General features: G+C 38.3%; 1 protein-coding gene across 2 annotated transcripts in view; it reads left to right on the top strand.

The window, feature by feature from the left end:
* The first annotated feature begins 339 nt into the window (after positions 1-339).
* The window catches only part of LOC143020300 (uncharacterized), a 22,164-nt gene continuing 5,474 nt past the window's right edge, over positions 340-17,029 (top strand). The window contains exons 1-3 of one of the 2 annotated variants that reach the window (XM_076176562.1): positions 340-392; positions 3,337-3,540; positions 3,852-4,173. In XM_076176562.1, the coding sequence (XP_076032677.1) occupies positions 3,362-3,540; positions 3,852-4,173 (501 nt within the window). In that variant the 5' untranslated portion in view covers positions 340-392; positions 3,337-3,361. Of the gene's footprint in view, positions 393-462; positions 675-3,336; positions 3,541-3,851; positions 4,174-17,029 lie in introns of those variants that run through there. The other variant, XM_076176563.1, reaches the window with a different exon arrangement.

Here is a 17,029-nt window from a genome sequence, read left to right as displayed (position 1 = left end):
TTGTCCATTTCCTGATACTGTGGCTTCCACATGTACCACAGGTCCTATTACATTGGGTGAAAACGTTGAGTGTTTAGTTTGGTCGCACTGGACCTGAGAGTTTTGACGTAATTCACCATTTATATGTTTAGATGTTTAATAAAATCATCAGGATTACAATTCAAGACATTTCGTTATACTATAAAAGAATACTGATAGATAACTACTGCACACCGCAGTTTATTGGTTGAATATTATGGTGTACTTCATTGTATTTTCGTCAATAATTTTGGTATAACAGTGAAGTAAAATAAAATTACTGGAGCTCGAGTATATCAATCTACGCCACGAGCACAACCAGGTTCACCAAAAATTATGTTTACAAAACAAAGTCAATAGGGTGGTTGAACAAGGTAAATGGTTATTTCTCATTTTCACGCCGTAGATTTGCTACCAAGGTTTTTGCAGATCATAGCGTATGATTTAGGAGGCGAATAATCATATTCCACACTGTAATAAACTAAGTAGATAACAGATAGTGATCCATCGAACAAACTGAGGTGGCGTCTAACACTGAATTCATTAGGAAATTAGGCGTCAATCAAAACAATGCACCCAAATTTAGGCCTTGATTATGTTAGGCGTAGTTTTCAGTCATTTGGCGTATAGTTCTCATTTTGAAGAGAATGGCATAGGTATTGGTGCTTTTCATTTATTATTATGTTACGTATAACCAACAATTTTAAATGATTAAGTCTATAGATAATGAAGGATCTAAAAGTTTAATGTTACCAAGTAGTAAGTTTAAGGGTTTGACTTCTGTAAAAGTTTCAAATGAATTATGAGAGGATGGGTCTGACATTTACAGGTTCAACATACTACATCATAGATATCTCACACCGACAAACCATTCAGTTGAACAATATCCTGAGTGTGAGATACCTCTACTCCAGTGTAATTTGAGTGGCCAATGGCAATTAATTCTGAGATATTTGACTCCATAGCAAAATCCACCGGTCCACCCCCCTCCTCCCAGATTCTCCACTGGAGATGGGGTTCATTAAAGATATGAAGTTATTGCTATTACAATCATTCTCTTTCACCCTGAATAAATATAACATCACAGAAAATGTGATCAAGTCTGTTCACAGAATACAGGGGTCACTCAGGTACAACAAAATAGATATAATCAGGAAGCCAATACCAGCATTCTCATATAACCCAATTATGGCTCATGACACATACATAACCATAGGCATTGTTATATTCAAAAGTTTAATGTGTGTCTATGGGAGGTGAATGTACCAGTGCTAGAATAGTTCTGCTTTATAAAGAAAAAGGGGACAAATATGAATGTACAATACATACATCATCTAACGGTCTCACTAATTGCCGAACAAAACCGAGAAAAGCCGAACAAAACAACAAAACCCAAACAAGGACGGGTTTTGCTCAAATGCATACTTCTATATATATATGATTGCATTATTTGAACTATTTTCTTTAAAATGTGTGATTTCCATGTAATATGATCAAAGAGAAGTTACGTTTTTATCCTCTGCAAAATTACCGAACACAGCTACGATTCGTCCAGCCCGCCGTCTATTATCACTGGTGGTATGGATCAAACTACACTCTTAAGTTTCTTACTGTTGTGTTAAATTACATGAAAGTCACACATTTTAAAGAAAAGAGTTTAAATAATTCAACTATATGCAGTCTATTACACTAATAACATAACAGTAAGAAACTTAAAAGAGTGTAGTTTGATCCATACCACCAGTGATCATAGACGGCGGGCTGGACGAATCGTAGCTGGGGTCAGTAAAATTGCAGAGGATAAAAATGTAAGTTCTCTTTGATCATATTACATGGAAATCACACATTTTAAAGAAAATAGTTCAAATAATGCAACCATATATATATAGAAGTGTGCATTTGAGCAAAACCCATCCTTATCTGAAATCCTTGAGGACAGTAGTGTTTATTTATTTATTTATTCAATTTTTCAGATTTTGGTTTTGACAGTAAAAAATATATGAATATATAATCACAATCATTGGGAAAAATAAAGGCTAGAAATATTGTTGCAGTTTAATTATAGAGTAATACATAAACTATTAAATAATTTTGATTAACTTGAATAAAGATTACAAAAGGCATTACAGTTTATATAATGTCACCAAAATCATCATCAGGCTGCATGCAGTCTGAATTTAAGTAAATTTCTTTAAATAAATTGATCAAAATCAATTGCTCAAAAAACAATTTCTTGAACTATCAATTGCTCCACAGTAAATTTTTCAAGATCAATTGTTTAATGCAGTGGTTCCCAAACTTTTCCAAGTTGGTGCCCCTTTGATTTTCAAGTGGATTCCTAGCATCCCCCTTCATTCAATTTATTTATTTATTTTTATTTTTATTTATTTATTTATTTATTTTTTGTAGGAGGGGTTTGGTACCTAAATCCCATGAATAATGGGGGTCAGTTGTACAGGTTGGCAGCTCTTGTTATGGAAAAATGTAGAGGAAAAGTAATCGAAAGTTGAAAGAGATCTGTGTTCTTCAGTATTCGAAAAAAGTTGCAATCTGATTTTTATTAAATTTTCTGGATGTTAGCATATTGATAAAAAAAAAAGTTGCAATTTTGAGGCAGCTATGTATATTTTTGCGATTGCAGATAAGATAGTCCTATGGATTTCTTATTTGGTTATTTATTTTATTGAAATGGGTGGGAGTGATTTCTATGCCTTTTTCTTTTTGGCTACCCCCCCCGTGTATGTATGTATGTATTTTATTGTATCTTATTTATTGAATTATTTTTTAGAATTTATAAATGAATGTCCAGAACTTTATAGTCATTTCTAAAATCATTATTGGTGATTTTTATAGGATGAAAAAGTACAGGATGATTTTAAAAGTTTTAGTGACAGTGGTTTTGGCATAGCTATACACTCTGTAAGTATTTTAAGACTATGATAATTGGGCATGGTTCATTATATTCTACGCTGCAAAGTTTTCTGTAAAGGGCACTACCCTAGCCTCCAGATAGAGGGGAGTTTGCAACATTAAACTGAATCAAGTACTTTAAGTGTAGTCCTGAATTTTTGTTGGAAATACATATTTAGAGATACTCATATGAGGCATCTAGGATAGAACGGGGAAAAAGCTGTCATCATGTGTGAGCCATTTTGCCACTTAACATAATACACTGTGAGAACCATATGTACCAAGGTGTGGCATTTACCCTTTTCTATTCTAGAAGCCTCATACTGAGCACTTGTACAGTAAATAGTATTTTTTATAATAATCATTGTTTTTACCATGAATTTTTGTCTTTTACTTTCATGATTACAGCACTTTAAAAGATAAGAGGCACATTATGCCCCGATTAAAATCACGAAGCACGGGGCAGAGGAGAAGACAGGATAAAGAAAGGAAGAAAAAGGAAATATCACAAAAAACAGTAGATGATGCTGCGAAATGCACAACAGTGGAAAAGCAGAGACTTCGAGCAAAGGGAACCCTCAAAGAAACAAAAAGTAGTAGAGCAGCTAATAGGTCAGTATATACAATTTCTGTGAATACATTTTAGATATAAAATAATATAGTAATATAGGTGATAACTATTTTAGGAGTAACAATTTCATTGTCAATTATGACTACAGTCATGACTCTTTGATCTATGAAAATCCATCTGATGAAAAGATGATACAATCACGCTCTTTATCATCACATAGCCTAAAAAGTTGTAGCTTGATTTTTAAGGTTTTGGTGACTGGCAGTGACAGAAATATGTACTGTGCAAATGTTTCCTAGGTATTGCTGCTATTGTATTTACCTAATTGTACTTATTTGGACATGGTTTGCAGGTGGGCAAAAATGTCAAAGAAGAAAACCATTGTATGTAGAAAGCTGAGAGATCAACAGTGTTCAGAGTTGAAGAAAAACGATGTGAAAGTTGATGACATTTCTTCTGAGAACCTAAAAAAGGAGGAAAACAAAGAAGATCACAGTAGCAGTAACAATGTCATTTACATTGTTGAAGAGCACAGTAAGGACACAATCAACAACAACAACATTAATAACAACAATAATAATAACAAGCGTTTGTCACCAACTGCATCTGCAGATCCACTGAGCACAAACACCACCTGGAAGAGGAAATCTTTAACATCACCTGCACCAGCTCAGGTAAATCCATGATTTGTTTATGTATAATAATAATTATTGCCTAGAGTTTAACTGACAAGAAACCCATAGCCCCAGTGGCTGTCAACAATACTAGGGCCCTCCCGTATATCTCTATGAGAAAAAAATAATGGACTGTTTTCTTTGTTATGTCAGTATGGGACCTTTATATGTCACCAGCTGAAAGTAGTAAGAGGAGGGGAGTAGTTACTAGTTGTCAGTTCTCTGCATGTGAAAAGATAGAAGAAATACAGTATAGGAAGAGAAATCTTGTGCCTTGTCCAGAGACTGAGTGTGGACTGCACCTCCAGGTGGAGGTGAGGGAAGTTGACACATTTTGAAAATGAAGAACAGGGAAATTATTGTTTGTGTCATCCATCTTGTCAGAGGATCACCAGCAGATATGTGTCACTGGTCCTTAGATATATGTATATACATATAAATGTACTCATACATAAATTTGTACATTTATATATGTATATAGCTTCTTTTGAAAGTTCTTTGTAGATGAAGATGATGTCCTTACCCTCAAGATGACTAATAGTGACAGTGAAGTTTGGTTTGACTTTGGTTATAGTCTACTTTCTTTGTCGATAACTTCTTTGGTGACTTCTAAAGCCAAACTCAGAGGCACAGATCCTTCCACATGTGGGACAGGGGATGCCTTGTGTGGGATTAACAGGACCACATGACATACGCTCATCTCTGTCATTATATTGTTCAATCCTTGTAGAAGTCTGAGCATCCTCAGAAGTTTAACAGCTTGATGGGCAGTTCATTGCCAAGTCAGGTGATTAGTAGCCAAGTCTTTAAGCTGATCAACAGAGATGTTACATATTTTGAGGGTAGTCGTGGTCTGATCTTTAAATAGCTTTTTGGGAGCCCCAATTGACTGGGTTGCTGGCCCTCAGTTTGTCATGTAGTATATGGTGTGATAAATGACATTCAGGCATTCTGATCAAGTGACTGATCCTTCGAAGCTGGCAGCACATCATCATGGACTCAATGTTGATGGTGGAAGCATTTTGTAAGAGGGATAACATCATGCCAAGTAATGTTAAGAATGGTTTGCAGATTATGAATATGAAAAGCTTCTGATCTTGTGGTCTGGGCTTTATATAAAGTCCAGGTTTCACTACCATATAGCAACATTGATAAGCAGCTTGCCTGGTAAACCTTAACTTTGGTTCCAACTGTTAGGTCGCTGTTGAGAAAGACTCAGTTGAATAGTTTTCCAAAGCTTGCAGATGCCAATCTGATCCTGGTTTGTGTTTCATTTTCCAAGTTGCAAGTAGCAGATAGAATGTATATCATTACTATCAAGGGATCCTTCAAGGACTGAGGGATGTAGCCAGCATCCCAGAAAACTTGAATCAAGGAGTGAAAACAGTGCATCACAGTATAGCCTCCATACTTGAAAAGTTCGCTTAGAATGCCATCGGGTCCAGGTGCTTCAGATTCTTGCAAGCCTTATAAACTTCTGAGAAGGACAGTGTAAGGTCCAGATTGTGAAGTAGTGGTAGATTAGGGAGACAGTAGGCAAATCCTGGATCTATTGGATTACTCTGGTTGAGAAGGGTGCTGAGCTATTCAACCCAACAGCCTAGGATGCCTTGGCTGTCTTAAATGAGGATCATTCCATCAGGAGATATCATGGGAGCAGTGGTGTTTTGAGTTGGGCAGTATGCAATTTTGATGGCATTGTAGAAGTTCTACTGGTCATTTAATTCTGCATAATGTTGTATTTCTGCTGCTATATTGCACCACCAGTCAATTTTAATTTTTTGGAGGCCCTTTGCACTTCTTGTCTAAGCAATTGGAAAGTTTCCTGAGAGAGGAAGAGGATGGATTGTTTATGGCAGCCAGATGGGGATTGTTTTTCTTCCTCAGAAGCTCTAGAACAGTGGTTCTCAACCAGGGGGAAATTTCCCCCAGGGGGGAAATTTGGATGTTTCAGGGGGGAAATTCTAGTCTGGGATTAAAATTCCGGAAATTATTAGAAAATAATTAGAAAATACACTCAAACCTCGAATTTCCGTACAAATAGAGACCGAGACAGGTCCGGAAATAGAAAAGTCCGGAAATTGGTAACACTGGTAAGTGGTAATGGTGGGTGGAGTATCTTGACTGGTATGGAGGATGGTCTGCCTGATCCAATAGCCGAGGATATCAAACAACACCTCGAAGGCTTGGAGGAAGAATTCAAGTATTACTTCCCGGGGATCAAAAACGAGAGCAACGAGAACATGCTTATCAGAGACCCATTTCAGAGGAACGTTGATGATGTGCCAGACGCGTGGCAGGAAGAGTTCCTGGACTTGAAAAACGACTCTGCAGCGAAGGATGCCTTCCAGAATATGGAACTGGAAGAGTTTTGGACCCAAGTCCGAGGAACCTACCCGCTTCTTGCGACCAATGCTCTGCGGATATTGGTCCAATTTTCTTCCACCTACCTGTGTGAGACAGGATTTTCGGCACTGGTACACCTCAAAACAAAGGCACGCAACAAGTTGGAAGTGGAGGCGGATCTTCGATGTACGCTCTCTATAACTCCCCCAGACATTGAAGGACTCGTGATAGGCAAACAATGCCAGAAGTCACACTAAAATGCTGTGTTAGTGTTAGTGTTCTTATTCAATACAATTTAATGTTAACTGTGTTAGTGCATTTGAAAAATAAACTAGTAAATAATCTCAGTGTGTTTTAACTGTTCTTTCTCTCATACACATGAAGGGGGAAATCTGGATGGTTGAATTGGGTGCAGGGGGAAATGACAGAAAATAGGTTGGGAACCACTGCTCTAGAATGTCCTCTCTATTCTGATCAAACCAGTCCTGGTGCTTGTGGGTTGAGAAGCTAAGGGTATCAACTAAGATGAAGTAGATGGACTCTGAAAATGCTTTCCAGTCTGACTTGATCTGGTCTGATGTTGGGTTGAAGCTGACTGGCTCAGGGAACTGTGAAATGCTGTGGTAGAGTGATTCACAGAGCGAATTCCGTTTGTTCTGATCATGGAATGATGACATATCTTATTGTTTCCTCTTGGCTTACTTCTGTATTGGAGGCTTAATTGTGAATGACACAACAGATTGAATTAGCCTATGATCCATCCAGCATTTGGCACCTCAGAGAGCTTTTGTAATCCTAAAGTCTCTGAGATCAGACTTGCAGGTTATGATAAAATCTAAAATGTGCCAATGCTTGGAGTGTGGGTGCATCTAAGATGTTTTATACTTGTTTAGAAGCTGAAGAGTAGTGCTGGTTATTGTGAGTTTGTGGGTGGAACAGAAGTTTAGTAGGCAGATACCATTGGAATTTTCCTTTTCAATACCATGTCAGCCTATGACTCCCCACCATACTTCATAGTTTGAGCCAACTCTAGAGTTGAAATCACCCAAGAGGATCACTTTGTTATTATTAGGTAAGTTATGTAATTAATTGGTTTATCCCCAACTCTAGCATTGAGATTTCCCAATACCATTACATTGACATTCCTCCAAAAACTCTCAACACACTCATTTACTCATTTAACCCCTTCCATACGGTGCCGCACACGTAGGCGTCATGGGGAGCGAGTGTATTCGCGAGGCTGCCATATCGGCGTCTTGATTATATTTATTGTAGTCGCCCCTCCATAATGACATTCTTTCTAATTCTTTTGTAATCGCATTTTCTATGGTTATCAAAATTCACGGGTGAAGAGAGAACGGTCGATATAAGCGGTGACTATATTTTATGATGCGAGTATTATTACGACACGTCGTACGGCTGGCATTGGCTGCTGCCACTGAGATCTAAGTCCATGACGCCTACGTGTGCGGCACCGTATGGAAGGGGTTAAATCTGTCCAAAAAGCCTCCCTTTCCTCTACACTCTTCTAACTCAAATCAAATTAAAATTCAAAAGATTTATTGACATACATACATACATACACCAAAAGCCTTTTCCCCCTTTCACAGGGGGGTAGCCAAAAAGAAAAAGGCATAGAAACCACTCCCACCCATCCCATTCCCTACATATTATACTCCCCTCCACCCTCCTCCCTCCCTCCCTTTTATCTTGGCACCTCCTGGATGACAGGTCATCCCTGCATCCTGTCCACTGCCCTGGGTCAGAAGCAGTGTTGCAAGACACAGCACATCCACAGCAAGGCCACTTCATAAATTCAGCGACCTGCCCCCCCCCCTCTCCGTCCCCTCATGCAGAAAAGAAGACGGAGAAAAATCCCTTTGGGCTGCGTCAAATTTTTTCTCATACATACTTCCTCACCACCATCCCCCACCCACTCCCCCTCATGCATCACAGCCTCATCCATACACAACCCTTCTCCATTCACCCCTATCTTCTGCCCTCTCCCATCCTTCCTCAACAGACATTACTCTCTTTTGTAAAGCCCCTTTCACCCCATCCATCCATCTCATCCTAGGACGCCCCCTCATATTCGCTCCTTCCACCTCTGCTTTCCACACCTCTTTTACTAATCTTTCTTCACTCATTCTTTCCATGTGTCCAAACCATCCTAATACTCTTTCATCAACCCTATCTCCCAGCTCCCTTTCCACCCCTGTTCTCCTTCTCACCTCCTCATTTCTTACTCTATCTAGCCTTGTAACCCCTATCATACTTCTCAGACATTTCATCTCAAACACATTCAAACTCCTCTCTTCCTATCTTATGTTCCATGTTTCTGCCCCATACATTGCTGTTGGCACAATCACTCCTTCATATAACCTCCTCTTAGCATCCATTCCCATGTGTCTATTTCTCATTACACTTTTTAATCCACCAAGGCATTTACTCGCTTCTCTCAATCTACATTCTACCTCCACCCCCACTCCTCCCTTTCCTGCCACATTTGCACCCAAGTATCTAAAACTATCCACTTCCTCCAGTCTTTCACCCTTAATGCTCACTTCCAGCCTGCTGTCACTCTCTCCCCTTGTACATCTCATCACCTTACTTTTGCCCACATTTATCTTCAGCTTCCTTCTTTCACACACCTTATCAAACTCTGTCATTAACTTCCTCAATCCCTCCTCTGATCCTGCTATAAGTGCGGTGTCATCAACAAACAACAACTGGCTTATTTCCCACTTTTCTCCATTTTCTTTAACCATCTCCAACCTCTGACCCACTACCCTTGCATTCACCTCTTGCACCACCCCATCCATGTATAGATTGAACAGCCAGGGTGAAATAACACATCCCTGATGAAGTCCCACCTTTACCTCAAACCATTCACTTTCTCCATTTCTAATCCTAACACAAGCTCTACTGCTCTCATAAAAACTCTTGACTGCTCTTAACAGCTTTCCTCCTATCCCATATATCTGCAGTACCTCCCACAGTGCCTTCCTGTCTACCCTATCATAAGCCTTTTCCAGATCCATAAAAGCCCAAAAAACATCCTTACCTTTTCCTATAGCTCACATATTTCTGTCTTACCACAAAAATTTGATCTACACAACCCCCTACCTGTCCTAAAACCACACTGTTCCTTACCAATTACTCCCTCTGTTCCTCTCCTAATCCTCTCAAGACCCTCCCATAAGCCTACCCAACTACACTCAACAAGCTGGTCACTCTGAAACTATTACACTCACACTTGTCCCCCTTTCCTTTTCTTTCTTAAACAAACATTAAATAACCTCACCAGCCAGTCCACCATAACTGTACCTCCTTTCTTCAGACATTCTGCATGGCATCCATCCTTACCTGGTCTCATTATCTTAACAGCTGCTTTCACTTCATCTTTCCCTATTTCTCCTCCATTTTCCTCACTCACCACTCTCATTTTCTTGGCACTTCCCACTGCAACTACCTTTCCCTCCCTATCCTCCTTCACATTAAGTAACTCCCTAAAATACTCTGCCCACCTTCCTCTCACTGCCTTCTCTTCCATTATCATCTCACCATCTGCACCTTGTACCTTTTCTTCTCTATTTGATTCACCTCCTCTTCCTCTTTTAATTTCTTTCCAATTTTTTTTTTATTACTTTTAAAATGTTCTGTCATACTCATACCCCATATCACATCTGCTCTCCTCTTTGCTTCCTTTATCTTATGCTTAACTTCCCTTCTCTTTACTTTATACCTCTCATACGATTCCCTCATCTTAATTTGTAGCCAATCTATGAATGCCTGCCTCTTCTCTTCTACACCCTTCTTTGCTTCCTCATCCCACCACTCACTACCCTTCCTTCTATTTCCTCCCGCCCTCCTTGTTCCATACACCATCTTTGCACACCTTATGACTCCCTCCTTGAACCATCCCCATTCCTCCTCCACTCTTAGTTCTACTCTATCCTTTACTCTCTCCCACTCTCAACTTCTTCTTATACTCATTCTCCTTTTTTTCCCTCATTTAAGCAGTTCACTCTAAGTACCTCCCTACCTTCTGCCCTTTTGCTCTTTCTCCACCTATTCTCCACTCTCAATTTATCTTCCACCAGGAAATGATCTGACATTCCCCCACTCTCTCCCCTTAGAACATGTACATCCTTAACTCTTCCTACCATACTCCTGGTCACCACTATATAGTCCATTAATGCTCTATCTGCCACCCTTCCATTCACCACCCTCTCCCATGTGTATTTATGCTTGACTTTCTTCCTAAACACTGTATTTGCTATCATCAACTCTCAAGACACATCTCCACCATCAATTTTCCACTATGATTTTTACCTGGAACTCCATACTTACCAATCACTCCATCTATTGGTTTGTTTCCTACCCTAGCATTAAGGTCTCCCAATACAACTACCTTGACATTTCTCCCTAATCCCTCTATGCACTAATTTATATCTACCCAAAAAGTCTCCCTTTCCTCTACACTTTTCTAACTACCAGGCCCATACGCACTTACAAAAACCCACATCTCCCTTCCCAGCTTCACTTTCATCCACATCAACCTTGATGACACCTCCTTCCACTCCACTACCCGCTTTTGTATCTCTTCACTTACTAGTATAGCCACCCCTTCTCTTCCTTGTCCCCTCTTCACTCCTGAGTACCTCCCAGCTACACTCCCAAACTCACAGTTGCCCTTCCCTTTCATTTTAGTTTCACTCAAAGCTAGCACATCTATCTTTCTTCTTACAGACTGCCTATCTCTTCCCTTTAACTCTCATCTGTACCACATCCATGCACATTAAAAGACCCAAACTTTAGGGTACTAATTGGAAAACTCCCAGACCCTCTTATGCCTTTACTTTTTTTTAGGAATGACCCCTTTGGGGCTACAGGCAGCAGGACTCCTAATCCCATTTTTTGTTGCCTCTTATGACTCAAATGGAAAGACTTGGTGGTAGCATTCTCTTCCCCCACCACAGGGTAGGCAAAAAAAGGAAATGAATATTCAGAGAAATAGTACAGGACAGTAACAAAGGGTTGGGGGACAGCATAACGGAGGGACAGTCATAGTGTAAAAGTGTCATAATTTCTCTATGAACAGAGTTTTCCTTTATCACAGACAAAATTATATGTGGCTCTGGTCCGTAGGGGCGCCCCATATAGACCCTAAAGTATCAACTGCATGCTACTTTGCCACAATAACATGCAGCCAATACCCCAGACATATAGAAATTATACATCAAAATGGTTGTATTAGCATGCTAATATACCTGCACAGACATGTTTAAATAATTTACTTAATAGTTCAGCTTTACTTTTGTGAACTTACTGACAAATTTTTGAGGAGTGTTATTATTTAAAAAGTAACATACCTATTTAGAGTAATCATTAAGTTCAGGGTGCTTGTATTGCATTAGTGCCCTACATTCCATTACATACACTCTTCTAACTACCAGGCCCTTATGCACTTACAAAGACCCACATCTCCCTTCCCAGTTTCACCTTCATACACATTAACCTTGAAGAAAGGAGGAATGGGGGTGTTTCAAGGAGGGAGTCACAAAGTGTGCAAAGATGATGTGTGGAACAAGGAAGATGGAGGGAATAGAAGGAAAGGTAGTGAGTGGTGGGATAATGAAACAAAGAAGGTTGTAGAAGAAAAGAAATGAACATTCATAAGGTGGTTGCAAAATAGGACAAGCGAAACATGAGAGGTGCAAAGAAAAAAGAAGAGAAACAAAACAAGATAAAGGAGGCAAAAAGGAGAGCGGATGTAAAATGGAAGAAGAATATGACAAAGATTTGAGGGAAAGAGAGGAGTGGAGGTGGAGGTGGAAGTAGATTGTAGATTGAGAGAAGCAAGTAAATGCCTTGGGGGATTAAAAAGTGTAATGAGAAATAGACATTTGGGAATGGATGCTTAGAAAGATTGTAAAAGTTGCCATATGACCTAAATGTTGTAGCACCATAAACTGCAAAATCAATCACTCTTTTTTCATCTTATGGTGTTTTAGTACTATTAGATAAAGCTAATTATTCTTTACATAACAAGTTAGATACATTATTTTAGATTGTTTACACACTGCTAAGAACATACCAATCCATTCCAGCAAATGACAAGTGTCTTTTGCATCAATTCCTATATTGCATGCCCATAATGAGCCAGCTACTAAACTGTTATAATAATGAACATATAGTATAGGTCTAATAAAAGAAAATTGCTGTTTCATATATTGTTTCTCTGAATTCAGAAAAAAAATTCTGCTGTTTAAAAATTTAGAAAGTTAAACCATTTGTGTCTGCTGGTACAAGAACGTGGCCCTTGAACATGGCCATATAGGTAGTCGCTTGTTTGATTTTCTTGGTGACAATTACTTAATTCAGCATGTAAAAGAGCCCACAAGATATGGAAACTTAATCGATCTTTTGATCACTAGCCGCGAAAGCATGGTAACTGATGTAGAAGTCGGTGAATCTGTTGCAAATAGCGATCACAACCTAGTTAGATTCAAACTCCTAAACACTTTTAGAATAGATACTTGTGTTTCTAAAATACCCGATTTCAGTAAAGCTCAGTTTATAGAACTACGTCAGGAGCTTCAGCTTACAGATTGGGAGGCAAAATTAAACGAAAGACCTGTAGATCAGATGTGGGAAATATTTCAAAATACGCTCACTAACATGATTCAAACTTACATTCCTTTTAAGGATAGACGTCCCCCAAATCAGGCTCGCCCAAAGTGGCTCGACAAAGAAACTGAAAAAAGTATTGTTAAAAAGAGACAGGCTTATAAGAAATATAAGTGCTTGGGTGCATCTAATGACTATGAAAGTTATGTATCAATACAGAGAGATTTAAAAAAGACTAAAAAAAAAAAAAAACGACAATACGAAATGAACATCGCTAATAAATCCAAAGAGAATCCCAAAGAATTCTATAGTTACATTAGAGATAAAAAGGTTGTTAGGAATCACATTGGTCCACTATTATCTGCTGACGGTCAACTTGAATATTCAAATGAAGGAATGTGTAATATCTTAAACAATTATTTTAGCTCGGTATTCGTAAACGAAACACCTCAAGGTGAATTCCAAACTGAAACCTGTGAAAAGTCTAGGGTAAACTTACTCACTACGGTAAATATAACAAAAGAAAAAATTAAAAGGTGCATAGACAAACTCAAAGTTAATAAAACACCAGGGCCTGACGGTTGGCATCCAAGAATCTTAAAGGAAATGAAAAATGAGATTGTTGTTCCATTAGAAATTATTTTCAAGAAATCCGTCATATCCGGAGATGTCCCAAGAGAATGGAAGCTAGCTAACGTTACTCCCATATTCAAAAAAGGTGACAAAAAGAAACCAAATAACTATAGGCCTATAAGTTTGACTTCAATCGTAGGAAAAATAATGGAAACTATCATCAGAGATGCTATTGAACATCATTTAGAAAGTAACCGTTTGATAAATGATAGCCAGCATGGTTTCAGACTACTTACTAAATTAGCTTTGCATGGAATAAGTGGTAGCCTATTAGGTTGGACTAGTAATTGGTTGAATGGTCGAAAACAGAGAGTTGTTTTAAATGGACAAACTTCTGGATGGAAAAGTGTTGCAAGTGGAGTTCCTCAGGGTTCCGTTCTTGGGCCACTTCTATTCATAGTATATATAAATGATATAGACCATGGACTAAAATCTACTGTTTCCAAATTTGCTGATGATACAAAACTGTGCGGAATGGCAAATGATCACTCAAACCAATTAGATATTCAAGAAGATTTAGATCAATTACAGCAATGGTCTGAAAAGTGGCTAATGAAATTTGACACAAGTAAATGCAAGGTAATGCACATAGGTAAAAATAACAGTAAGTACGATTACAAGTTATTTGGAAATTGGTTAACAAAAGTGGATAGTGAAAAAGATCTCGGCGTAATTATCAGTAACGACCTCAAATCATCCAAGCAGTGTATTTCAGCCTCTGAGAAAGCAAATAAGATTCTAGGACTGATTGCGCGATCTTTTGATTTCAAAAGTCCATCACTCATTAACAAGCTATATAAATCGTTAGTTCATCCACATTTGGAATATGCTGTTTCTGTATCGTCACCGAATCTCATTAAAGACATTGACAGACTGGAAAAAGTACAACGGTGTGCCACAAAACTGATTCCAAATATCAAAAATAAATCATACGAAAATTGACTTAAACATATGAATCTGTTTTCCCTAAAAAAGCATAGACTCAGAGGTGACTTGATACAGGTCTTTAAGATTCTAAAGGGAATTGACAACATCAAAAGTGACAAAATTTTTACATTGAATGAGAATCAGACAAGAAACAATGGTCTCAAACTCTCCGGAAATAGATTCAGTTTGGAAGTAGGTAGAAACAACTTTGCCAACCGTGTAGTTAATGAATGGAATAAACTTCCTGCACAGGTAGTGTAATGTAGTTCAGTTCGAAGCTTTAAGAATCATTTAGATAAACACCTAAGCAAGATGCTGTAATGATTATAATTTATTTTATATTATTTGTTTTTGTTTTGTTATCACTTGTCTGTCTGATTTTCATTTATTATTAGTTATATGTCAATTTATTATTATTTACTATTTACCTGTTTGTTTATTATCTAACTATACCGATGCATTTATTTATGTATTTTATTTGTTATTTACATTATCATAGTTTTTATTTATTATTTTATTATTAACATGATTTTTTTTTCGCATCCGACCTAGATATGGATCAAAAGGTCGCCTGTCGGCATGCTCCGCCTTTGTAATCCTTTGAACATAACTTGAATTAGATAATTAGCAGTGATGTTGGAAGCCCTGACAACACCCTGTCTTCTTAATTACCCATGTTCTCTCTTCTTTTGTTTTATTTTCCCTTTTGTTATATTTATTCTTATTCTTGTTTACTTATTATTTCTCCTGGTTTTATTTTCCTAAACTTGTTTATCTAAAAAATTTAGCCTAAAGTTCCAAAAACAATGTATTTTATCATTTGTTTTGCATATGCTTTGAAAAGAACCAGTTAGTATTATTGTAAGAGAATCTAGCATAATCATTTAGCTCCTCATGTATGTTCTGTACAATACATGAATAATATCATTGTTACTGGGCAGTTATTGTAACCTTTCTTCTGCTTTTCTCTCTGAGTTATGTATGTTATTAATATATTTTTATTCTCCAGCTCTTTTTTCCCATTCTTTTCATCCTAATTGTGTCTTTTCCTCAGTAGTTCTTTATTTTCATAATTCATAAAATTTATATTAAATGACCTGTGGCACTAGATATGATCACCATTCATCAAACATAATAGCAATGTGTGAAGAATGAAATGACATTACTGCTGCAGAGTAGTTGTTGTTGTTGTCGTTCCCTAGACTGTCTGTCCGAGCAGTCCCGTCTCCCCAAGGAAGGCCACAGCCGAAACCGGGTTTTCCCACAAATCCTTTATAGAGTGTATGTTGTGTTGTTTGCGTGCATGATTGTGTATAATGCAGTCTTCCATTATGTGTTGTATGGTATGGGGTGAAGTGTTACATCCTGGGCAGCTGTTCACAACACGGTCGTCCAGCCTCTTCTGATAGCTTAGAAGTGCTGGGTGGTGACCGCATCGCAGTCTGGCCAAGTGGACTCTGTCCTTTCGTGGGAGAGAGGATTCAGAAGGGTGGATATCAGGGGGTCTGGCATGCAGCAGTGTGTTGTCTTTCAGTGTGTTAATGGAGCGGTGAGTGATATGATTATGAATATGTTTCCGGAGGCTGGTATTTGGTGGTTGTGGAGGAAGAGAAGAGAGTATCTGTGCGTAATAAAGGTCTTTGGGTGTAGTTTTAATGTTTCTTGGTGTGTGTGGGTGTTCTGCTATGTAGTGTAGCGGGTGTGATGTGTTTGTGGTGGCTGCGGCAAGTGTTTGTGTGCCTCTCATGTCGAGGTGGTCCTTGACTTTGAGGACTTTTGTTTCATGGTGTAAATGGTCTGTAGGTGATGTATTTGTGCAGCCTGTAATTGTTTTTAGGGCTTTGTTTTGTATGATTTGAAGGGTGTTGTGGTGTGTCTCACTGAGATTAGGAGCCCATGCAAGACTCGCATAATTCATCACTGAGCGTATGCAATGTTTGTATATTGTTATATTAGTTTCTTTGTTTTGTCCAAATGTTGTTCCTGTGATTGACTTAAGTGCGTTAAGTCTAGGTGTGCATTTGTTTTTTATGTTTGTGAGGTGTTGTTTGAAAGACATGGATGTATCGTATGTTACACCAAGAATTTTCGGTGTGTTTGTGTGTGGTATTAGAGTGTTGTTGATGTAGAGATGAGGTATGTATTTGTGTTCTTTTGTCCAGTTGGTGAGAAGTGTTGCTGTAGATTTGGTTGGAGCTATTTTGAGTCTGTTTGTGATGAACCATGTGTTGAGTGTGTCAAGGTAAGGCTGGATTATTTCTGCAGCTTTGTCTGTGTTACGATGTGTGCATGTGATTGTTATGTCGTCTGCGTAGGA

Source organism: Oratosquilla oratoria, chromosome 39 (assembly GCF_046742065.1).
Source record: "Oratosquilla oratoria isolate Oo_2021 chromosome 39, ASM4674206v1, whole genome shotgun sequence".
Taxonomy (NCBI): Eukaryota; Metazoa; Arthropoda; class Malacostraca; order Stomatopoda; family Squillidae; genus Oratosquilla; species Oratosquilla oratoria.
This window is presented reverse-complemented; position numbering and strand designations above follow the sequence as displayed.